This window comes from Microcebus murinus, chromosome 3 (genome assembly GCF_040939455.1).
Source record: "Microcebus murinus isolate Inina chromosome 3, M.murinus_Inina_mat1.0, whole genome shotgun sequence".
NCBI lineage: Eukaryota > Metazoa > Chordata > Mammalia > Primates > Cheirogaleidae > Microcebus > Microcebus murinus.
The window spans coordinates 36,504,127-36,529,000 of record NC_134106.1 but is presented as its reverse complement, the minus strand read 5'-3'; the positions used below and the strand labels follow the sequence as shown (position 1 = coordinate 36,529,000).

Sequence of the window (24,874 nt, the reverse complement as noted above, 5' to 3'; positions counted from 1 at the left end):
GAGGAATATTAGTAGATACCATTTGTTGGTTGTCATTTCTGGCCAAAAGTTCAACTTGGAGACTGCTGTGGCTGTATTTTAAATTACATTTGGGTCCTCTGATATTGGACATTGCTGTTGTCAACGGACTTTAAAGAACACAATGACAGAGAGTTATCCTATCAATCATCAGCAACAAGAAGCCACTCACCACAGGGAAAAGTGGGAGGGAAGCATTGCCTCTTGGAATGAGTAAAATTTGCTGATTTCATTCCTTTTTTAATATCTCTATTCTATTCTTTTCATCTTTCAAGTTTGCTAGAGTCCCTGGTAGTATTCTGGCAGCAGTTAGCTGTCTTTACAGTTTCTCTAAACCAGCACGTTGAGGAAAGTTTCCATTTCAGGTGGTGGCAAACATTCCTTGATGAAATGTGGGGCTTTCTGCAATGACTTTCCGAATAGGTGCCTGTGTGGCTAAGAATTTAAGCTTAGCCCTGGGATTTGACATTGTCCTTGGGCCAAGCAAAGAGGCCACCCTGGTGGCTAAGCTCTTGCTGGGGGCCTGTTTCCCTTCAATCACCTTCCTTTCCATCTACTTTCTTTGCTTCTGGACCCTCTGACCCCAAACAACTGATTTGCTCAAGCTAGAAATCAAGCACCACCACACTCCCCCCAATGGCAGAATTCATTTCTTTCCACAGCTTGACACTTGAACCTTCATGTTGCAATTATTTCACTCTTGCTGATGTTGTCGTACTCTCGCCCCCAACTCTCTGGGGCCTGTCTGTACTAAAAAGTGTCATCTTCATCCAGGTAGACAATCCTCCCAGCACCAGTACAGGGCCTGCTACAGGTATTCAGGACACGTGTGCAGGAGAGATACAGGATGCCAGTAATGTGCAGAAATTCTCAAAGTCCAGGTCAAGAAAATGGTGCCTTCCTCTCCCGCCAGCATTTCTCCAAGAAAAATGCTTAGAAAGAGTACCCCCTATAGCCCTCCCCATTATAGTATTCGCCACAGTCAAAAGTCTCTCTAGTTCTGCCAGGTAATAAGAGCTAACATTGAAGAGATGTGCAGAGCCAATCAGGTACATTACAGTGCATTGGCCTATTCATGCCCCATTTTACAGATGAGAAACTGAGGCGTTCAGACATGAATGCAGTCAATTGCAGAGCCCAGATCTTAGCCTAAGCTTTCTGCCTCCAGGGCCCAAGTGTACCTTCTCTCTGCAAAGAAGACTATGGATTTTAGAGCTGAGACAACTCTATGAGAGATAGGTGAACTCCCTCACCCTCCCTCCTTGAGGAAAATGGGGCAAGAGACAGTTTCAGACCCTATTATTGTCAGACTGGGCCTGGAATTCAGGCATCCCATCAGTCAGGCCAGCATCCCTTTGGACAAGTGTCTCGTGAGTATTAACCTTGATAAGCGTGGACAGCAATGGAAAAGAACTAGCCCCCTTACTGAGTGCCTCCTCCTCCCGTGCACCAGGCATGGGCTGAGCATTTACGTATGTAAATATTTAACACCAGCCCACAAGACAGGAATAGTTTGGCCTTTTGACAGGTAAGGAAACTCAGGCTCAGAAAGGCTAGGTCGTTAGTGTAGACCTGGGTTTTGTAAGCAGATTTTTTGGACTCTTTCCACCCACTGCACTTTACCTTCAGAAACTGGAGCCATGCTATGAACTTGAAGCATCTGGCTGAAGAGCAGTTTTTGCTGCGTACCCTGAGAACTTGCTTTGTTTGCACTGAATCACCGAGAACTCAGGATCCACCAACGCAGCCTGGCCCTCCACCCCCACATTGTTTCTTTGTGGGTCTTTTGTGGCACCTTCAGCCTCTGGACCACAAAACCATGGAGCAGTTGTGTGAGCTCAAGAGAACATTAAAAACAGTTTTAATTCTAACAGAGTAAAACCTTGAATGTTATCTTCCCCTTGGACTGTGATTTCCACACATGTACATACACTCAGCGGGGGGACCCAGAACAGCCAGACCTGAGAGCCAAGAGGAAGAAGAGTCTAGTTTTTCCTCTGGTTACCCCCAAGCTTTGGGAATACTTCTAGGCCACCAGCACAGGATGTGGAACTGCTGAGGTTCACTGCCAAAGTCCGTACAACCCTTCTATGGGCCATCTGGGTGGAGGCCCAGGGAGTGGAAGTTCCTGCCTTCTCAGACCTCCTGAGTGGGATGAGCTTCCTAGGTAGTAGTTTTGGCATGTCCACACACCATCCACCACTGGGATTGCCCCTGACGGCAGGCCCCTTGTACTTTAGGCTAGAATACCTGGCAGCCTTGGGTATCAGCCGTTCCACCAGGCCTAGTGAGGGCCCTCCTCCCATTTTCAATTCTGCAGGTTGGTGTGAGCCCCTCTGATTTGCCTTCCTGTTCCTCACACAGCATGAGTAAAGACCACCTACTCTAGGGCCCTGCCCCATCCTTCTCTGGGCTAAGGTTGAGTATTGACTGTCAGCAGGAAGGCTGCTGTGTAGAGCCACATTTCAGATGGGGCAGGGGAGGGTTTATTAGAGAGTACAGAAGAGCTGCTAGAGATTCCAGTCCCATCTGCATTTAGGTCTGTTCATAGCTTGGGCAGTTTTCTATTGTACATCATCCAAATGGTTTACAATAGATCCTGGGTAAATCATGCAAATCTGCTGCAAAATGAAGTATTTGCCACAAATAGGCTTTGAAGGGGTATTGGTGATGAGTGAAGTACTATTTGTACAGTGTGAGATCCAGAAGTCTTTGAAAGCATTGTATTTATGTATGATACATTTTCATAGAGGCCTTTATACCCAAGAATCTCAGTGCCCTCCCTGAAAATATGGTCTTGCAAATGCTCACAAGAATCACCCAAAGCTAACAGGGGGATGAAGAGGCCCAAAATTCTATCTTTTGCCTTCAACTTGGGCTGCCTACTCAACCATGCAGCGGGTATCAACAGCTTAGGATATGCCCCTTCCTTGCCTCAAGACCTAACACTCACTTCACGGGAGAAACAGAGAAAGCCAAAAAAAATCTTTTTTTTAAGACAGGACCTTGCTCTATTGCCTGGACTAGAGTGCAGTGGCATCATCATAGCTCACTGCAACCTCAAACTCCTGGGCTGAAGTGATCCTTCTGCCTCAGCCTCCTGAGTAGCTGGGACTATAGGCACACACCACCACGCCTGGCTAATTTTGTAAAATTTTTATAGACATGGGGTTTTGCTCTTGTGTAGGTTGGTCTCATACTCCTGGCTTCATGTGATCTTCCCACCTCAGCCTCCTGAAGTGCTAGGCTTACAGGCATGAGCCACCTCACCCAGTCTGAGAAGGCCAATTTAATTGAATTGATTGCCATTTATAAAGCTATAGTTACTCCTCTGAGAGGCCTATTTAAAGTTTCTGAGCTATAGAGAGATAGCAAAATAAAAAGCAACAGTGTAAGGCAAAGGATGATTATCCAATTGCTCTGGGAACCTTCACTGTGAAAAAGATATAAAAGAAAGATTGAAAGGTATTGGTCTATAAGTCTCTCTGAGGTCAGAAGACTAGAGTAAACCTTCTTTTAAAAAAGACTTTAAAAACTAAACTTTGGAAAACACATGTGTGCACATGCACACACACACTGCATTCTTCTCAGATAAATGTGAGTTCCTGTCTTAGATTACATTAATACTGTTAACCTATTTTAAATTCCTATGGCACAGCAAGAGTCTTATGTACTTATAAGATTTTTTTTAAATGCATGAGCTTAAAACTAGTTTTCTTACTTTAAATAGATGTATATTAACTCTCCGTTTAGGCTGCAGGACCTCCTAGCTTAGTATAACAGCCCAACAAAATAAGAGTGGATACAAACTCTGTAATTTACTCACAGGCATAAATGGATATATAAATGTAAAAATGTGCACAATATTTTATGGCATGCTTGGTTTCATTGTGACCTAATGTTTATAATATGTAAATAATGGCTTCCTTTTAAAGCAAAGAACTTTTAATATACAGATTCATCTGAAGTCCTTTTTCTTTAATATAAACAGAAATAAAAAGAAAAAACTATTCTTTTGCAATAAGTAAATACCCAATAACAAAGGTTACTATTGAAGGGATTAGAAATGACAGAAGTCAACAGAAAACTTTCAATATCATACTTCTACTTTAATATGAAGATATTATTATCAAAGGAAAAGACTCAAGAAATTCTTTGATAAAAATAATCTCACACTATCTTTGAAGCAGTTTCATTTATTCTACTACCCACTGTGTTTCTTATCAGAAGGCCAAGGGTAAGAAGTTTCCTAGTTATGATTAGGAAAGACTCTGATAGATCAGAAGACCCAATTGAAGTTGGACATAATAAGTATTAAAGTATTACAGGACATTAATCCTGCCATTCCATTACTCTCTCCATCTTTGTGCATAGACTAATTATTCTGTAGCCAGTGTTCAGAAGAAAAATAGAAACATACTTACCCTGGGCTGGAGTAATCTCTTTATTGCATCAACAAGGCTGGCTCTGTACTGGTCCAGAAACAGGCTGACATTGAGAAAAGAGGAGAATCCAGATTAAACTGGGTTTTCAAGTCTAATAATACTAATGAAGATAAGTACAAGGCTAATGACACATGTTCACCTGACACTGAAAAAGAGAAATAATTTCCTACCATTCAAGTGACTCAATGAGGAAAAAAAATATTGTGGTCAGTATTATCGAGCTAGTCATCAACATGCAATGGGCCAGGATTCACACATGAGTGGGCCACATTAAAGGGACAATTTCTCCTATCCAAGTACTAATGAGGCCCAACCCTGCTTAGCTTTGGAGATCAGACAAGATTGGGCCATGGTATGGCCATAGACATAAAGGGACAATTTCTAAACTGCTGTTTGAGGGAGACATCGGGTTGGAGGAAGCGCTTTGGGCACTTTCCATCATTAGAGCCTAGTCCCCATGCACCTACCTGTATCCTCTGCCCGCCAAGGGTGCTGTTAGGGTACTCTTGTAAAACAAGCTACCAACCCTACTGCACCCAAACCATAGAACAGATCTCAGGGGGTAATGATTTTTTAGTGAGTAGGAACAGCACTGAGGTTAGACTCAACGAGTGACCTAGGAGTGTATAGCTCCAAAAATGTCGTAGAGACCATGGTAACTCTGGAATTTTCTTCCTTGACCTCCATTTTAATTTTTTTCAGTTCACTTTGGTTTTTCATTTTTTTCCTTTGGTCTTTGAAGAATTTCTTTCATTGCTCTGTCAACCCTTTGGTTGGGTCATTCTGACCCTGTCTTCAGTAGGCATTATCACTGAACCTGCTGGTGCCTTGAACTTGGATTTACCAGGCTCCAGAACTAGGAGAAATAAATTTCTGTTCTTTAGAAATTATCCTGTGGTTATGTTTTTATAGCAGCAGAAAACAGACTAAGAAAGCTGGATTTTCATCAAAGCCAAGAAAATGTTCTGTGGGTGGGGTTGGGGTGGGGGCAAGTGGAAGCATCTAGAGATAAAGGGACCCAGAGCCGAGCTGACTGCCAAGCACCATGGGGTCAGGCTGCCCCTAGAGAAGGGCTTCCATGCATGGCTAGAGCACTCTATGTGATCTGCCAAGAGAAAGAAAAGCTGCTAGAGTCTGCCAATGACAGTCAGTGGTGGAGACAACTTTTTCTGAACCTCATATTGGGATATATGATCTGATATATTTCTGCAGAAATATATCACCTGAAATATATCACTCAGAAATTGCACCTGAATCTTTGAAATCTGAACAGTCCTGGAATATCCAGATGTCTGGTTGCCAAAGCCATGGCATATATAGCCATGCATATACAGCACTGAAAAGCAATCCAGAGATGAGGAAGAAGGGGACACTATTCCTTTCCTTACAGAGGTTACAATATAATAAGGAGGTGAGTCAGACACAGTACACACATTATGTACAAATGTCAGAGACACACACACATTTTAATAACAACACAGTTAACATTCACTGAGCTGAATACTGGGTACCAGGTACCTTCTAAGCGCTTTTCATGGGTTGGTTCATTTAATCATCACATCAGTCTGAGGAGGTAGTTATCATTGTTATTGTGATTATTATTGTCCACATTTTACAGCTAGGGAAACTAAGGCATAGAGTGGTTTGGAGCCACACAGCTACCAATCAGCAGGCTGGGATTCACATCTGTGCCACACGGCTTGTCTGAGCTGTTGCTCTGTACCACCTCTCACATGGGTACAGAGCATGAAGTAATGCATAGAAGAGGGGAAGTGACAGGGTTAGGTCAGCAGATGACTGGAGTTAGGCCAGGTTGGTCTAGAAAGCCATCCCTGTTTACCTGCATAAACAGCCATCTCTCCTGGCTCTACCATAAGTGGAGCATCCTGGGTTCCTTCATTCCTGTTAGCCTCCCACCCAGACTCTATGCCTTTTGAAGGCAGTGAGCATCTCTGTGTCTCTTTTCCTCTCTCACAACATTTGTAAAAGAGCTGAGGACACCATAGACTGAAAGGTTGATTGATTCCTGGGGAAGAATAGCTGGGCTATAGAGGTGGTCATTACAATGACAGTGTATTCTTGAACTTTAAAGCCTTCACTTCTAGGTTGTGTTTTTGCAAAGCAAAGCAAAAAGAGGACTGTCTTTTATTTAGTAAAAATTGACAATGACATCTTTTTAAAAAGTGAGGGCAGCAGAACTACTTTTGAAGAGACATCTTAACCCATAACACAATGCCAAGTACATTTGTTTGGGAATTAATGTGGAAAACCATTCCATTCACAATTTGGATTTCTCCTCTAGCAGTGGGTCTATTACATCTTAAGCCAGAACACCCAACAACCTTGTGCCTAAGCCAACCTAGGAGGGGCCTAAGTGAGACTCCCTACTCCCATTTCTGATGCTGCAGGTTGCTCCTTCTGATTTGGCCTCCCCGCTCCTCACACAGCATCACAGGTAAGTATTACCTACTCTGTGGACCTGCTTCATCCTTCTCTGAGCCAAGGGTATCAGCCATCAGTAGGAGGGCTGCTGTTCTCCCTCACAGGAGGTGGCAGTGTGGACCTATACCTTAGACAAGGGAGGAGTGTGGTTCAGGGTTCAATAGAGTTCTGGCTTTGACTTTGCTGCTATGTGACCTTGGGCAAGTCACTTCATGTGAGACCTCAGTTTCCTTGTCAATAAAGGCCCATCTATGTGGCTCTGTGGGCATCAAGTTAATAATATACATTAACTGATAAATATCTGTTGAGCACCTATATATACGAGGGTCTAATTTAGGCATTGAGGATAAGCTATGAATAAGACAAGGCTCCTGTCCTCAAGGAGCTTCCATCCTATAATGCTTTGCTTTACTGGTTCCAGCACAGTGTGCACAGAGACGGTGCTCAGTGAACATTTCCTTGCTGACTGACTGGCAGATCATCAGAGTCCTTGAAATCAAGAGGTTTATGTAGGGGGTTAGTTTCAATGACCCTGAAACAGGTTGTGCACGCTCCTTTAGTCATATTGTTAAGGATGTTTCACCAGACGTAGTTCTCTTCTGATTTAATGATTCTCTCATTTGAGAAAGAGGAGTGAGGACAGCGGATTATGAGACGTTTCCAAGTCAGTGCTTGGGTTTCTTCAGTGCCATAGGTTTAGTGGAAGGTTCTCCCATGGAAGGTGCTTTGAGCAATGGAAAGAGAATCCTCCTCACCTGAGTTAGAAACTACGTCTAGGATGGGAATCTTATCCTATTCCATCCATCCTGAGGATAACCTGATTATCACCCATGAAAAAACTTTATCTTTCATAAAACTGCCCTTAAATCTTGGAGCACAGAATGTATGTAATTTAAATGTTACACAAATGTGACATTAAATCATGTTAAACAGTGATTAATAGCCATTAAGGACTAATGAGAAAGGAATCAAATTATAACTAAGTCTTTGAAAAAAGTTTCTCTTCAGGACTCTATCTCTTATTTTTTAGAGAGGTAATAATATCTTAAATTTTAATAATTAAGCATTCTGGTTTTGTTTTTGTTTTTCAAAGAAGACTATCACTGTGGTAAAATATCTCTGTCAGCTACTCAGGCCTATAAGAAACCCGGCTGGTTGAGATATGTAGCATTTAAGCAAAGGACCGCTCTCAGTTTATACCTGCACATCCTAACATCTGGTAAGATTGTTAGAAAAAAAATAAACAGTACCTAAACAGCTGAGCTTAAAACATGCCCTTATAAAACTATTTCTACTTAATGTTGGTAAGGGTGACAAAGATTTTAACTTCACAGCTCACTGGAAAGTGCAGCTTAACACACAGCACACATTCCAAACACAGTTATCTGAAAGGTAATGTTGTCTAACCCACCACTCTGAATCCAATTTCCCCAAAGTAATTCTATTAGTAGTTCTTGAATAGATCTTTATTCCAAGCAAGCTCACTTTTCTACTTAACTCTGATGCAGAATTTATAACACTTTATAGGGTATGCCATATTAGCAATTTCAATGTGTTTTAGTGGGAATGATATATAATCTCCTGAAAATTCACCCCTTAAATAAGTCCTAATGGCTGAGAGAGTAGCAGTAGCTTAAGTGGATCTATTTAAAAAAGACTGAGTGGGTCAGTGATGGGGACAGAGATACCATTTTAACTCTCTCTTCGGTTACTGATCAAAATACATTGGCAGTCTAGTTTGGCCATTAATGCACACACATCCCTCTATGTAATTCACTTGTGGCATCAACACCTGCTTTGTTCCATTGATCTGACTCACAGATTTTCCAACAAAGGAAAGGTGCTGGACTATTTTCACCACCTCCCTTAGAATCAGGAATTTTATGCAGAACGCAGAGCATCTGTGATTCCTCTCATAGGGAAATTAATTAGTGCAGAGAATGAGGAGACATTTTTCTCTGTCAATATCCATGGAAAGGAAGACCACGATGTAATTTTCAAGGTGAAACATGCTAAGTTAAATTCACTGTTTCAGATTTAACTTTCAGTGAAGGAATGCCCTCCTTCAGTATTTATCAGCTGATTTTTGTGAGAGCGCAGGGCGATGCTGCATTCCGATCTCACTTGGCTCTCCCCTTTTCGTTTTGAGATCTCGGACAGCTCATGCATTTTCTGTGGGACTGAATCTTCTCAGATGTGATGTAAAAGGGCTGACTATATTTGGGCTAAAGATCTTTTTAGGTGTAAAGGTCTGTGCGTTGTGATTTAGAGCTCTCCACAATCACAGCATCTAGAACAAACAAAGAAATTCTAGAGCCTATAGTATTTCCATTTGGAGAAAAAAAAATTCACAAAAACAGCTTTAAAAACAAACATTTTTTTTTCATGATTTAAAGTAAAAAAGATGAAAAAAAGACATAATCCACACTATAGAGCTGGTGTGAAAATGCTAAGGGTCACGTTAGGTGGGGTGCTCCAGGCCACAGCACTCTCCCTCATTTCTTTCCACAGTCTCGGGCTGCGGGCACACAGATGTGCCGAACGTCCTGCAGACCCGGCTCAATGGGTCAGTCAGGCTATGGGTGGCATTTCAGATACGCTCTCTAAGCCTTTTGAGAATTCAAACGTACAGAGTCATTTCTATTTTTGCAGAGCTACAATAAACTGGAGAGCCATCAGACACTGAATGACTGAATGAAAGTGTTCATTGGATAAAAAACATCTTACTTCCAGACCTTTAGATTATATTGTGATTGAACAGGAGTCTGGAAAGGCAGGCTTAAAATTAACAATCACTCACTATTCTAAACTCAGCAAGGACCAGGCTGGACTGCATTCCAGCAGAAAGGAATCCTTATATTAAACTCAACATTAAACAAGTCAACTGAGGAACTTAATAGGCAGGGTTTATTTTTTTTCCTATACCTGTGGTTAAAGATTCTAATATTTTGATGTTTGTCAACAGCATCCTTTTGCAGGTGTGGCTGTACCTCTATTTTTTCCTTCTGTTTATTTCAAAGTTGACATTTTATAAGTTATTTAGGAACTGCTGAACCATGAAACTATTTTTCATTGTCAAAAATGCTGAACAGTGGAATAATGACTAGCTTTCACAGTTTTCCCCTTTATTTTATAATCTAGTTGAGCTACTACATTTAGTTGTGAACTAAGAGACTGTCTCTTCTGGGAAATAAGTTATTTCCCCCACTGCCTACAGGTTTTTGAATGTTTGAATGTAAATATATGAATATATGAATGATTTAAGAACATAAACATATCACCGCTTGTTGTAATCATGTGCATTTTACTTGAACCACAATGTGGGTTTGGAATAGGTTTGTGAATAGAGCTTGTTTTCATGTAAATGGGATCAAGCATTACCACTGGTTAGCTATTCAGGGAATCAGACAATGCCACCCTTGCTGGAAATGCTTCAATAAGAATTTAATCCATGTACCTAATATTTGAACTCCGACTCTTGCTTCATATTCCTGTGGCCTAATCCAGATCTCATTGCTGACAACGACTAAAGGATGGTGTGAGACTTACCGTGATCTATTTATGTGTGGCACCTCTTTCTGGCACTGAGGATTTCAGGTTTCATCTCGGAGGTAGTGTCTAAAGAGAGATTTCTTTTCGTCCTCTGTGACATTCTAAAAAAATGCAGCATGGTCTGCCTGCCTGCCTGCCCCTAGAAGCAGCATCCATGCCAGGGCTGTTATAGAGAAACACCAAACCAACAGGACATAAAGAACTCATGGAATCCTGTGTTTCGCCACTATACGCACAATGTGCATATTATAAACATTATTGTATTTTCTAAGTTTCTAAGCAGCTTACCCATCCCTGTGAATATGATGAGAGACCATTACCAAAGCATTTCTTTTGGAAATAATATCAGCATCGCAATGAGAGTAGCTTAATGTTTCACATTTACAAATGGGAAATTATAAACAGGCTGACGTTCTGGCACTTACAACACCAGGATAAAAAAAAAAACTTAACAACAATTCATGCATTGAAAAGCCATTTATAAAATGAAGCTTGGCGTATTTAGTTCACTTGAAGCCATAAATTCTCACACAGCCACCAGATGTGTCTGTCCGTGTGTGTGTTCATATAATATTGCATTATATTATGTATTTATAATGAAAGCCTTAAACTGAATATGCATTATGTATATCAGTTCTACGTGACCCTGTTGTCAGCTAGGGAAAAAAAAAGACTGTTTTTCAAACATGTTGTGTGGCTATTTTTAACCTGAGAACATTAATCAGAAAAGAGCTTAAATCTTACTTCCTCTGCTTGCCTCTCTGGTACAAATAGGATGACATGGTGTGAGTGTCCATAACACGAGGTATGACAAAGCCAGGCTGTTTTGATATTTGTGTGAGGGACAAATTTAACTCTAAATCTCTTGGCCAGACCTGCCTTCCCCACACAATCAGAGCCCATCCGCGTGTGACCCCAGTCTAAACCTTCAAGAAGACACTGCCCCCTTCCCTCTTGCCGCTGCTCTCTGATCTGACTTTCATGCTTAATCTGATCTAATCCTGCCAGCATTATCTTCATCTGTGCAATGAAACCTGGAGGATTCCTTCTCATATTTGGTGAGGAAAGGCATTTACTAAATTACTTGCTCAAATCATACGGTGAGGTTTTAGCTCCTTATTTTTGATTAGATGAGGGAGACAGAATTGAGGCACATTACCAATGATTAGTCAGACATCTAGCTTTCTCCCATTTTGGAAGAGGGCTTTCTGAAATCAGGTGCAAAAAGACTAAAAGGGCCATAAGAAACTAGAAACCCTCAGCAAAAAATAGAACAAAATAGTCATTTTTCCTTGAGAAGTTTTTTTCAGAAGAGAAAAAATAAGGCAAACCTCATTCCATTGACGTCTGAAGCAAAGTTATCCATTAAAAATCTCATTAAAATAATAATAATAGAAAAACCTACTTCCTGAAAATTCCATTCAATTCTCCTCTAGGGAGTCTTCTCTGAGTTCTGGATCTTATGATTGGACTTATCAATATGTAATAATAGGACTTCAGAAACTGAACTTGTGTTTTCAAAGCTGAAGTGTCATAATAAAGATCATGATAAAACTACAAACGAGATCTTACTACTGACAGGTGAAACACTTGTGAATTGTCAATGTTTCCCGTAAGCTGAAATAATTATGATGCATGTTTATCCTGTAACTTAGGATCAGACTTTCATTAACGAATACGTAGATTGGGCTAAAATAAAAGATACAATATCTAATGTAAATTATTTTTAAAAAGCAGGCACCTGTCAGAGATTATAATGCTATTATTTGCATAAGAATAAAATGTCATTTTATAATATTTGTTTTATGTATAATTAAATATGATAATTGGATACACTGAAAACATTAGATAGCAAATATACATTTTAAGAAAAGCCATTTCCCCAAAGATATTCCAAAGATATGTTTATTTGCTGGAGAGTATATATGTGTGTACACATATACATATTCCCTTATATCAATAGTCATATCTCTCCTAAGAAGTAAGCTAATTGAGCTGTTTGTGTTGATAAACTCCTTTTTCTCCAGACTATTCCTCTCCGAGCCATAATTATTTGCAATTTGCCTAAGTCGTCCATTTACTGATACGTCAAGCATGAAACAGAGGCAATTCCAGAAAATGGAAATGCTTCTCAAAATCAATCTTTGGGAAATAATGTGGTAGAAGTTACTGTGTGATAGAAGACTACCTTATAACTGTCACATGGAGATGAATATTAATTTGTTGAGGTTAAGGTGGCTTTGTGCTTCATTTGTTGACTTTGCTTAGCCGTCAGCAAAGCAGTACAGCCCAATTACTCCAGCAAAGCTATTTTTTCTAACAGGAGTTTTATGATTTTTATGTACTTACCAGTCAGCACACATAACAATGTCAAAATGTCCTTCCAGTTGAGAGACATCTGTCTCATTATCCCATCGTAAAACGCTTGAGGAGAAAAAGATTTTAAAAATTATACTTAGGGTTTTTTTTTAACTTTTGATTTTGAGCTATTAACATTATTTTTTGTGGCACTTGAAATTATTTAAAAGGTATATACAAATTATTTCAAAAGGTATAATTAAAAAAAGTAGGATGTAACTGTCTTCTATATTTTAGTCTTCAAATCTAGAAGAGGAAGAATTCTCTACTTAAATACAATAGTTAGGCTTTTTGCTAGTTTTTATATATTTTTGTAAGCAAACTAGGGAGAAATATCTTATCTTTACCATAGTCATTAGAATGATTCTAGACCCTTAACGTCAATGAGGTACATATTGAAATCGAGGTATTTCCCATCTGACTGGAATACAAATTTATAAAAAGTAAATGATGTGAGACTTAGTGTATATCTATCTTGCCTTGCATGTCAGTTGTATTTCTTATTGATGAAATGAGCAATTTGTCAAGATGGAAGAAAAGAAGAAGAAACTTTCATTTGGTAGTTCTGTTGTTAAGCATATTTTAAATTCACCTATACTGACAATCTCCAAAATAAGAAGAGACTTTAAACCTCACATTAATAACAATAATTAATAACATGCATTTGAAACCTCTAGTTATGATGATAAACCCAAGAAGACATTTTAAGTTACTCTCAATTAATAACTGTGATGATTAGCATTTACCATATTTGGGTATTATAACAGTTCATCTCTCTGCCACACCAAAATTGTGATTTGCAGTACTATTTCTCAAAGCAAAATCCTGCTCCTATTTTCCATTTTGATTCTTTAGAGCTAAACTGAGTGATCATATCCTACCCTGTCCATTATATTGGCTTGTTTTGGTGGGCTCTTTATTTCTTCTACATCTTCCCTCAGTGAAAAGTCATGTGTTTGAATATAAAAGTAAGTCTCATTCTAGGCAGTCCAAAAATCCTTTTCATACACAGTATAATTAACATATATCAATGCTAGTGAATTTCTTAAGGTAGAAAAGATTAAACACATCACCACAAAAATACCCATACACACTGAATGTTAGTTCATTCACTGGTCCGACTAATTCCTACGAAGCGCCTCCTTGCTGTGTGTGCAGAGCTGTGCTGTGCCACGGGCCGAGCCTTCCCAGGGGCAGCCTGGTGAGCCACACACACACACAGAGCCCTGAATCCAATGCTGTACCCTATGTGTTGTGTAAGTGTGGACTTGGAGCACTTCTTCCAGAAGAAGTGGATAGCCTCAGTGTTCACAGGGCCTGTGACACAGAGCCGAGCTTTATAAATTAACTTTACTCTCATTGTACTTGCCCAGGTCCACTAGAAGGCAAGAAATGAAGGAAACCAGGAAATCCCTAAGAGATCAATGCTTACTTTACTTTTGGGTTCCTCAGAAATTTCATGTACCTAGGGAGGGTGGGAAACAACCAACACCAACTTTTCTGGAAATGCTGAGACTTCTGGCACGCCGGGGACTCAGGCTCAAGTGGGAGAGTGTGCCTGCTCAGGCCTCATCAAAGGCCTGAAAGTCTGTGAGCTTCTATGTGAACAAGGTGGTTTAAAATAGAGATCTACTTAATGGACTATACTTTCTCAGATCACAGAGTAATGTATCCATCACACAAATTTTGAGAAAAAGATAAAAGTATTAAAATCACTCAATCTTACTTACCATTCCACAAATGACTATTTAGGACATGCTTTTAATATACATGTAATTACTAAAGCACGAGAACAGAAGGTGAAGGAAAGCCTGTGCTGACATTGGATGTTGTATTCCTGAGGTGCTTCAGCCTCTTGGTTCAACAAAGACAAATCCGGGAGACAGGGGTGTGTTGGCTGCGGATTACCACAGCAGCGGTAACGAGCTGTGGCTCTAAACCAAATTGAAATGCTAGGCTTGGTCACAAGGACCACAACACATTCCCAAAAGGCATCTCCCCCAGTTCTCACGAGGCTTATGGCCGTACTGCAAGCATGTGACTGAGAGAGAGAGAGAGAGAGGCGTTGTGGAAGAAGTCCAGCTTTAGCACAACGGATGCGCCTAGGTTCAAATCTTGGTTCCTACCCCTGGAAGCTGTCTGAGTTTGGGCAATTATTTAACCTCTCTGAGCTTGTTTTCTGATCTGTAAAATGGGGATAGCAATGGCCACCTCCTTGAACACTCCAAGAGCACCGTTCACGCTGTACATGGAGTTGTATTGTTCACAAAGCATACAATGAGAATGGTACCCCCTGGAGTTGTGCAATCAGGCAGCCTTCTATCTTGGAGGCTACAGATGATGGTGATTTTATTATTCAAAGGGCTGGTCCTTCTAACTCCTCTCCTCCAATGAGCTTGCCTCTACTTCCGGGAGACACTCCCACGCGTAGTCATGCACACAAGGGCAGTGCTTCAGCTGTGGAAAGGACCTGGTTTTTGTTTATTTGTATCCAATCTGTTGCAGACCAATACTTTTGCAAAATACAATCACAAATCAGTAGGCAAATCAGACTGAAAAAACAAATGCATCCCCAAACAAGTCTACTGATCATATGCTTGGATATTACAGCAGTGTTTCTAAACATTTCCTTTCAATATCTGAACTTAACTTCACTAGAGATCAGTAAAATACAGTTCACAGACTGGCACCAGTGCACGGCATACTCATCGGGTAGCACTGCTCTAGACCTTGTCTTGATCAATTCCTGCAACCCTAACCCACTCTCTGATCAACCCCTCTGGTCTTTCACAGCTCACTCCTTCTAGAAGTTACTCTGATCCAACCATTCTTCAATCCCACTGGCCCACGCTGATCCTATCACTATCTCACTGTCCCTCTTCTCTAATATTTATCTTTCTTTCTTGCCCAGCTTAAATTCCATAGCCTATCATTTTAATTACTCCCTTGCAAACACCCCCTGCTCCCTTGTCCCTTTCTTACTTCCTTGTATTTGTTAAATCCAGCTCTCAGCCTGATCCGTGACTGCACCTTGTACACTAAATGTGGCTGGAGACAGTACACAAGCATTCTGACTGGCTTTGCTTTAAATTCATGACCATGAACCTCAAGTGAACTCTTAATGATGCCTGGCAGTTATACTTACATTTCCTTTGTCCATTTGGTCTCCCACTCTCCTAGCTCATTATTTTGCACTTTCTTCTCTCTTTTCAAAATTCTAACACTACCTCCCTCATCCTCACTTTCAGCTGATGACCTTGCTTCCTACTTTACTGTCAAAATTGCAGCAATCAGATGAGAACTTCCATAAACTCCCACCACCACTTATGCTCCTGACAGCACCTGCACCTACATACTATGCCTTCCTGCCTATTATCACGGATGAAGTATCTGTACTCCTGTCTATAGCCAGTACCTACTCATATATCCTATATGCATCCCCTTTCATCTATTCTAGCACATGGCTCTAGCAATTTCCTCTCTCTTTCCTACATTTTCAGCTCTTTCCTCTCTCTGGATTATTTCCATCAGTATTCAAACATGCAGTTATTTCTCCCCTTGTAAAATACCCTCTCTTGACGCTATCTTCCCCTCCAGTTACTGCCCTTTCTCTGTTCCTCCTTTGCAGAAAAACTCCTTGAAAAAGTTGCTTAAACTCTCTGTTTCCAATTCTTCTCCTCCCATTGTCTCTTAAATCCACTGCAATCAAGCCCTGCCATTCCACCAAAAATGCTGTTGTCAAACTCACCAAAGATCTCCACATTTGCTAAATTCAGGTCAGTTCTTTGCCTTCATTTCACTTGACCCATTGGCCTGAACCTCTCCCATGAACTCCAGATTCATACCTCCGACTTCCTATTTTAATATTTCCACTTGATATCTAATAGACATCTCAAATTTAACATGTCGAAATTTGAATTCCTGACCATCTCTCCCCAAATTCACTCACTCACAGCCTTTTTTATCTCATTAATGGTAATTCTATCTTTCCAGTTGCTCAGGCCAAACACCTAGAATATATCCCTGATCTTTTCTTTTATGCTCCACACTAAATATGCCAGAAATGCAGGTAGTTCTATCTTTAAATATATCAAAATCCAACCACTTCTCTCTATTTCTACTGCTGCCACCTGGTTTAAACTACCATCACTTCTCATCTAAATTATTGCCTCGTCTCCTAACTGGTCTCCCTGCTTCCACCTGCCATCCTACAATCTCTGCTCAAGAGAGCACCCAGAGTGATCCTTTTAAAACATAGGTCAGGTCATGAGCCTTTCCTCTCTTCACTCAGAGTAAAGCCAGTGTCTTTGCAATGACTTATAAGACCTTATACAATCAGGCCTGGTTACCACTGACCTCATCTCCTATTATTCTCGCCTTTGTACTCTTTTCTCTAAAGACACTGACCTCGTGATTTCTTAGGTACACCAAGCATGCTTCTGTCCTAGGGCCTTGATACTGGCTGCTCATTCTGCCTAAATACTCTTCCTCCAGATACCTATATGGCTCACTCCTCACTTCCTTTGCTCAAATGCCTTGCCTTCTCAGGGAGCCCCCCCTTTGACCATCCTCTTTATAACTGCAATCATTTTTTTTCAGTCCAGCACTTCTGAAATCCCTTATCTTGCTTTTCATTTTTCTATAGTAGCCATTAACCTTTAAAGTGCTATATAACTAAATTGTTAATTTTGTTTCTTCTCTTTTTCCCTCTAGAATATAAACACCACATGGATAGAGATTCTTAAAATCCGTTTGGTACAGTGATGTATTTCCAATGCTTGGAACAGTCGCTGGTACACAATAACTGCTCAATAAATATGTTATGTGAATAGATTGTGTATAACTGTACCCAGCACAGTGCCTGACACACAGAAGACCCTCAAGAAATAGAGGTTCTTATTATTAAGTTGTCCTCTGAATAGAAATGTAGATTAGCTAGATATGAAAGCCACTTAGAATGCTTTCTGAGGACTTCTGCTTCCAGCAAAGATGGAGTAACAAGGCCCTCATTTATCCCTTTGCATAAAACAACCAACGAAAGTAAGCAAAATATATAAAACAGTAGTTTTCAAGATTCTGAACATCAGCAACACAGGACAGTGATCCTTGAGAAAGGAAAAACAAATGAAATGAGCCCTACTATTACCTCAGAGCACTTCCTTGAGGGAGTTTCCAGGCACAGCATAGAGAGGGAGAATGAGGCAGAACCAGGTGAACTGCCTGAGCTAAGGAGGTAAAACTGTGAGTCTGAGGAAAGTGAGGCAGTTAGAGCTCCCACGGTAGAGTACAGACTAGAAGAAGGCTTTATAGAGCAAGAATGCTGGAGATCTGCAGATGGTCCCTATAGAGTATTCTGTAGAGAACTAATTCATGCATGCATGTGAGGAAACTACTTGAGGTTAGAAAAAGAACCATCCAAGAGGATTGGAGGGGAGTGGGCCAGTGTTCACAAAGGGCCAGGAATAGCCCTGCTCCACCAGGCAGATTAGAAAACCTCACAATTTACAGGCATTGGGTAGAGTCCTCAGAAGGGTCTTGTCTCAGTAGTAGAGAATAATTAGCCCTAGACTAAATGCTACCCTGGTTCTGCCTGACAAATCTCAAAAGCAGACACAAAAGTATCAAACTATTTTAAAGTAACTTAAGTGTATTCCAGAACAAAACTCAAAACATTTACAGGAGTACCAAAATGTTCAGATCTCAACATGGTTAAATTCAAAATGCCTGGTATACAATCAAAGATAGCTAAATATGCAAATAATGAAAATAATAAAACTCATAGTGAGGAGACAAATCAAACAATTGAACCCATTCTAAAACTGACACAGATGTCAGAATTAGCAGACAAGGGCATTAAAATAGTAATCATAATAGTATTTAATATATCCCCCAAATCAGGTAGAGTCATGGAAGAGATTTTTTAAAGTCCCAAATCAAACTTCTAGTGATGAAAACTATAATATCTGAGAAGAAAATACATCAGATTAGATTAACAGCAGATTAGACAGTGCAGAAGAAAAGATTGGCAAATTGAAAACATAGCAATAGAAACTATCCAAAATGAAATATGTAGAGAAAAAAAGTAATAAAAATAAATAAAAGAAGATTAGTGAATGAGCTTTGTGATAAATTTAAGTGGTATAATATATGTGTAATTGGACTCCTCAGAAAACAGGAGAGAAGGGAAGGCAGAAAAAATGTTTGAAGAAGTAATGGTGGAAAATTTTTCTAATTTAATGATAACTATTTATCCACAGATCAAGAAATTTCAAAAAACTCCAACCACGAAGAAACATGAGGAAAACTACAAGGCACATAATAATTATATTGCCCAAAATCAGTGATAGAAAGAAAAATCTGAAAAGCACCCAGAGGGAAAAGACATGTAAAAACAAATATAAGGATGACAGCATATTTCTTGTGAAGAATATAGAAGTCAGAAAAGAATGGATTATTGTCTTTAAAGTCCTGAAAGATAAAAAAAAAACCTGTCAACCTAGTAAAAGGTGAAATAGACATTTTCAGACATAGAAAAAAGCTGAAAGAATTAATCACTAGCAGATCTTCACTATAAGAAATGTTAGAAGAAGTCTTTTGGGCAGAAGAAAAATGATATTGGTTGGAACTATGGATTATACAAAGGAGTAAGAATCAGAAATAGCACTATGTAGGTAAACATATTAGATTTTGTCTTATTATTTAAACATCTTTAAAATATAATTGACTTGTTAAACAAATAACAAGTATTGTGGGGTTTATAACATGCATAAGTAAAAGACAGGACAACAGTAGCATAAAGGCTGGGAATAGAGAAATGGCAGTATCCTATTGTAAGGATTTTATGCTATACATGAAATGGTATGTCATTTGAGGATAGATTGTGATAAATTAAAGAGGTATACTATAAAATTTAAATCAACTACTAAAAAAACAAAGAGTTACAGCTAATAAACCAACCAAGGAGATAAAACAAAATAATAAACTCATTTAATCCCAAAGAAGGCAGAAAAAGATGAAAAGAGGAACAAAGAATAGACAGAACAAACAGAAAGCAAATAGCAAATTGACAGATTTAAATCTAACTATATCAGTAATTCTACTAAATAAAAGTGAGGTAAACACAACAATTAAAAGGCAGAGTATCAGCTTGGGTTAAAAAGCTAGACCCAAGGATATGTGGCTTATAATAAATACACTTTAAATATAAAGACACAAATGGATTAAAAGTAAAAAGATGCAAAACAATAACACTAAGCAACTCTAGTCAAAAGTAAGCTGGAGTGGCTCTATTAACATCAGGTGTAGCAGATTTCAGGGCAAAGACTATTACTAGGAACGAGGAAGGTCACTATATAATGTTAAAGGGTCAGAGCAGGCTTAACAATTCTAAACGTTTATGTACTGAATCATAGAACTTCAAATACATGAAGCCCAAGTGGATAGAACCACAATGACAAGGAAATATAGACAAAGCCACAATTATAGTCAGAAAGTTCAATATTCCTTTCTCAGTAATTGACTGAACAAGTAGACAGAAAATAAGTGAAGCTATAGATGACTTAAACAACACTATCAACCAACTTGACTTAATGGAAATTATAGAATACTCTACCCAACTATAGCAGAATACATAGTCTTTTCAAAAAGAGCATTTACTAAGATATACCTATTCTGGGCCATAGTATAAGTCTTAATAAACTAAAAGGATTCCAGTCATACAAAAAATATGTTCCTTGACCACAATGGAATTAAATTGGAAATCAATAATAAATTAAAAATCAAGATTGTCTGTAAAATCTTCAAATATTTGGAAAATAAATAATATACTTTTAAATAATCTAGGGTCCAAAGAAGAAATGAAAACAGAAATTGAAAAGTATTTTGAATTGAATGAAAATAAAAATACAATGTATCAAAATTTATGGGCTGCCAGTAAAGCAGTATTTAGAAGAAAATTAATAGCACTAAATGCTTATATTAAAAAAGAAAGGTCTCAAATCAGTGAACTAGGTTTCTAGCTAAATGAACATGAAAAAGCAGCATAATTTAAACCCAACACAACCAGAAAAAACAGTAGTAGTAAAGATTACAGCAGAAATAAAGGAAATAGAAAACAGAAAAATAATACAGAAAAAATCAATGAAATCAAACACTGGTTATTTGAGGTCATTAAAATTGATAAACTCCTAACCAGACTGATCAGGAAAAAAGGGAGAATACATAAATTGCCAATACCATGAATAAGAGAGATGGCATCACTACAGATTTTATAGATATTAAGAGGATAATAAGAACTATATAAATATATATTATTTATATATACCTAAAGTTATCTATAATACACATATGAACATATATATGGTAGTGCATCATGATCAAGTGAGGTTTATCCTAGGGTATAAGTTTGATTTAACATTTAAAAATTGATCAATATATCTGAGAACCTTGATATAAAACTATACTCATATAGCCATCTAATCTTTAACAAAACAGACAAAAACATACACTGGGGAAAAGAATCCCTTTTCAATAAATAGTGCTGGGAAAACTGGATAGCCACTTGTAGAAAGCTGAAGCAGGATCCACACCTTTCACTTCTCACAAAAATCAACTCATGCTGGATATCAGCCTTAAACCTAGGTATGAAAGAAACTATTAGAATTCCAGAAGAAAATGTTGGAAACACTCTCCTAGACATTGGCCTAGGCAAAGAATTTATGAAGAAGACCCCAAAGGCAATCACAGCAGCAACAAAAATAAATGGGACATGATCAAACTAAAAAGCTACTGCACAGCCAAAGAAATAGTCATGAAAGTAAACAGACAACATACAGAATGGGAGAAAATTTTCACATCCTACACATCTGATAAGAGGCTGATAACTAGAATCTACTTAGAACTCACGAAAATCAGCAAGAAAAAAATCAAACAACCCTATCAAAAAGTGGGCAAAGGACATGAACAGAAATTTTTCTAAAGAAGACAGAATTATGGCTAACAAACATATGAAAAAATGTTCAACATCTCTAATCACCAGAGAAATGCAAATCAAAACTACAATGAGATATCACTTATTTCCAGTGAGAATGGCCTTTATCAAAAAGTCGCAAAACAATAGATGTTGGCATGGATGTGGAGAGAGAGGAACACTCCTACACTGCTGGTGGGACTGCAAACTAGTTCAACCTCTAGGGAAAGCAATATGGAGATACCTTAAAGTGATACAAGTGGATCTACAATTTGATCCAGCAATCCCATTACTGAGCATCTACCCAAAAGATCAAATGACACTACAAAAAAGACACCTGCATTCGAATGTTTATAGCAGCACAATTCACAATTGCAAAGCTGTGGAAATAACCCAAGTGCCCATCAATTCATGAGTGGATTAATAAAATGTGGTATATGTATGCCATGGAGTACTATTCAGCTCTAAGAAACAATGGTGATATAGCACATCTTGCATTTTCCTGGATAGAGCTGGAACCCATACTACCAAGTGAAGTATCCCAAGAATGGAAAAACAAGCACCACATATACTCACCAGCAAACTGGTATTAACTGAGCAGCACCTAAGTGGGCACACAGGAACTACATTAATTGGGTATTGGGCAGGTGGGGGGGTGGGTATATACGTACATAATGAGTGAGATGTGTACCATCTGGGGGATGGTCACATTTGAAGCTCAGACTTGGGGGGGGAGGTGGGGTAAGGGCATTATTTGAAACCTTAAAATTTGTACTCCCATAATATGCTGAAATAAAAAAATAAATAAATAAAATAAAAATTGATCAATATAATCTGTCATATTATTATAACAAACTAAAGATGAAAAATCATATTATCATCTCAATAAGTATAAAAATGCATTTGACAAAGTCCAACATCTATTCCTGATAAAAACTCTCAGCATGCTTGGAAGGAACTTCCTCAACCTGAAAAAGGTCATCTATGAAAATCCTATAGTTGACATCATACTTCATGGTGAACGACCTGACGCTTTCTCCCTAACATCAGAAACACTGGGCATGGAAGGCCAAAGTGGGAGGATTGCTGGAGGCTAGGAGTTGAAGACCAGCCTGAGCAAGAGCAAGACTCCTGCCTGTACAAAAAAAAAAAAAAAGAGGCTAAGGCAAGAGGATTGTTGTAGCCCAGGAGTTTGAGGTTCCAGTGAGTTATGATGACACCACTGCACTCTAGCCTGGGCAACAGAGTGAGATCATGTCTCAAAACAAAAAAAAAAAGAAGAAAAAAAAGAAAAAGAAGCAAAGGATGTTTCCTCTCACTATTCAATATTGCAAAGATTCTAGCCAGCCAAATAAGGCAAGGAAGAAAAAATGTCTTTAGATTAGTAAGGAAGAAGTAAAATTGTATTTATTAGTGGGCAACACAATCATCTATGTAGAACATCCAAAGGGTAACCATAGTACAAAAACAGCTACTAGAATAAGTGAGTTTAACAGGCTTGCAGGATACAAGATTGATATACAAGAATCAATTGTTTCTTTATATAAGCAATAAATAAGTGCGAAGAGAAATTTCTAATTCCATACTATTTGTAATAGCATAAAAACCATATCATTTATAATAGCATAAAAATATGAAATACAGAGACAATTCTGACAAAAGATGAGACAATAAGACCTAAATAAATGGAGGCAATTCAGTGGGCAAAGGATAAATGGTGTTTTAACAATCAGATATCCATATTTTAAAAAAAATCATATCATACACCATGTGCAAAAATCAACTCAAAATGGATCATAAATCTAAATGTAAAACATAAAACTATAAAACTGTGGATAAAAATACAGGAGAAAAATCCTTGTAACCTTCAGTTAAGCAAAGATTTCTTAGATATACACAAGATTTAAAGATCCATAAAAGAACAAATTGATAAATTAGACTTCATTAAAATTAAAAACTTCTGCACATTGAAAGACACTGTGAGAAGAATGAAAAGACAAGCCATAGGATGTGAGAAAATGTTTGCAAACCCTATATAGTATCTGATAAAGAGCGTATACCCAGAACATATAAAGAACTCTCAGAGTATATCAATAATAAGAAAACAAGCAACCCAATTTTTAAAAAAATAGGCAAAGCATTTGAACAAACACTGCACCAAAGAAGGTATATGAATTGCAAAAAATCACACAAAAAGATACCCAACATCATTGGTCATTAGGGAAATTCACATTAAAACTCCATTATACATTTATTAGATTGGCCACATTGAGTGTTGGTAAGGGTGTGGAGAAAATGGAATTCTTCGACACTGCTGATAGGAATATAAAATAGTACAACCACTTTCAAAATTAGTTTGGCCTGTTTCTTAAAAAGTTAAATATATGCCACTGTATGATCTCTGTGTTCCACTCTTCAGTATTTACCCTAGAGAAAGCATATATCCACACAAAGCCTGTATCTGTATATCCATATTGTACATAAATGTTCATAACAGCTTTATTTGCAATAGCCAAACTCTGGCAACAACTGAAAAGTTCATCAGTGAGTGAAAGGGTAAACAAACTGTGGTATATTCATATGATGGGATTCTACTCAGTAATAAAAAGGAAGGAATTACTGATAGATGCAACCACATAGGTGAATTGCAAAATAATTTTACTGACTGAAAGAATATTGACTTAAAAAAGCACCAATTGAATGATTCCATTTATTTAAAACTCTAGAAAATATAAACTACTGAGCGAAAGCAAATTAGTGGTTTCCTATGGAGGAAGGAACCTTCAAGAAGCAGAAAGGAGAGATTACAAAGGAACAAGAGGAAACTTCTCAGGGTGATGAATGTGTTCATTATCTTGACTGTGGTGATAGTTTTAAGGGTGTATACAAATTTCAAAATGTATAAAGTAATACATACAGTTTATTGAACATCAATTTTACCATAACAGGACTGTCTTAAAAAACAGAAAATGATTTTTTCTTTTTTTAAGAGACAGGGTCTCTCTCTGTCACCCAGGCTAGAGTGCAGTGGCACGATCATAGCTCACTGCAGTCTCAAACTCCTGGGCTCAAGTGATACTCCCACCTCAGC

General features: G+C 38.5%; 1 protein-coding gene across 1 annotated transcript in view; it reads right to left on the bottom strand.

Annotated features, from left to right (window-relative positions):
* The window catches only part of CAMKMT (calmodulin-lysine N-methyltransferase), a 369,799-nt gene that overhangs the window by 12,578 nt on the left and 332,347 nt on the right, over positions 1-24,874 (bottom strand). The window contains exons 8-9 of the mRNA XM_012756186.3: positions 12,807-12,881; positions 4,443-4,506 (exon numbers count right to left, since the gene is read on the bottom strand). Of these exons, the coding sequence (XP_012611640.1) occupies positions 4,443-4,506; positions 12,807-12,881 (139 nt within the window). The remainder of the gene's footprint in view (positions 1-4,442; positions 4,507-12,806; positions 12,882-24,874) is intronic.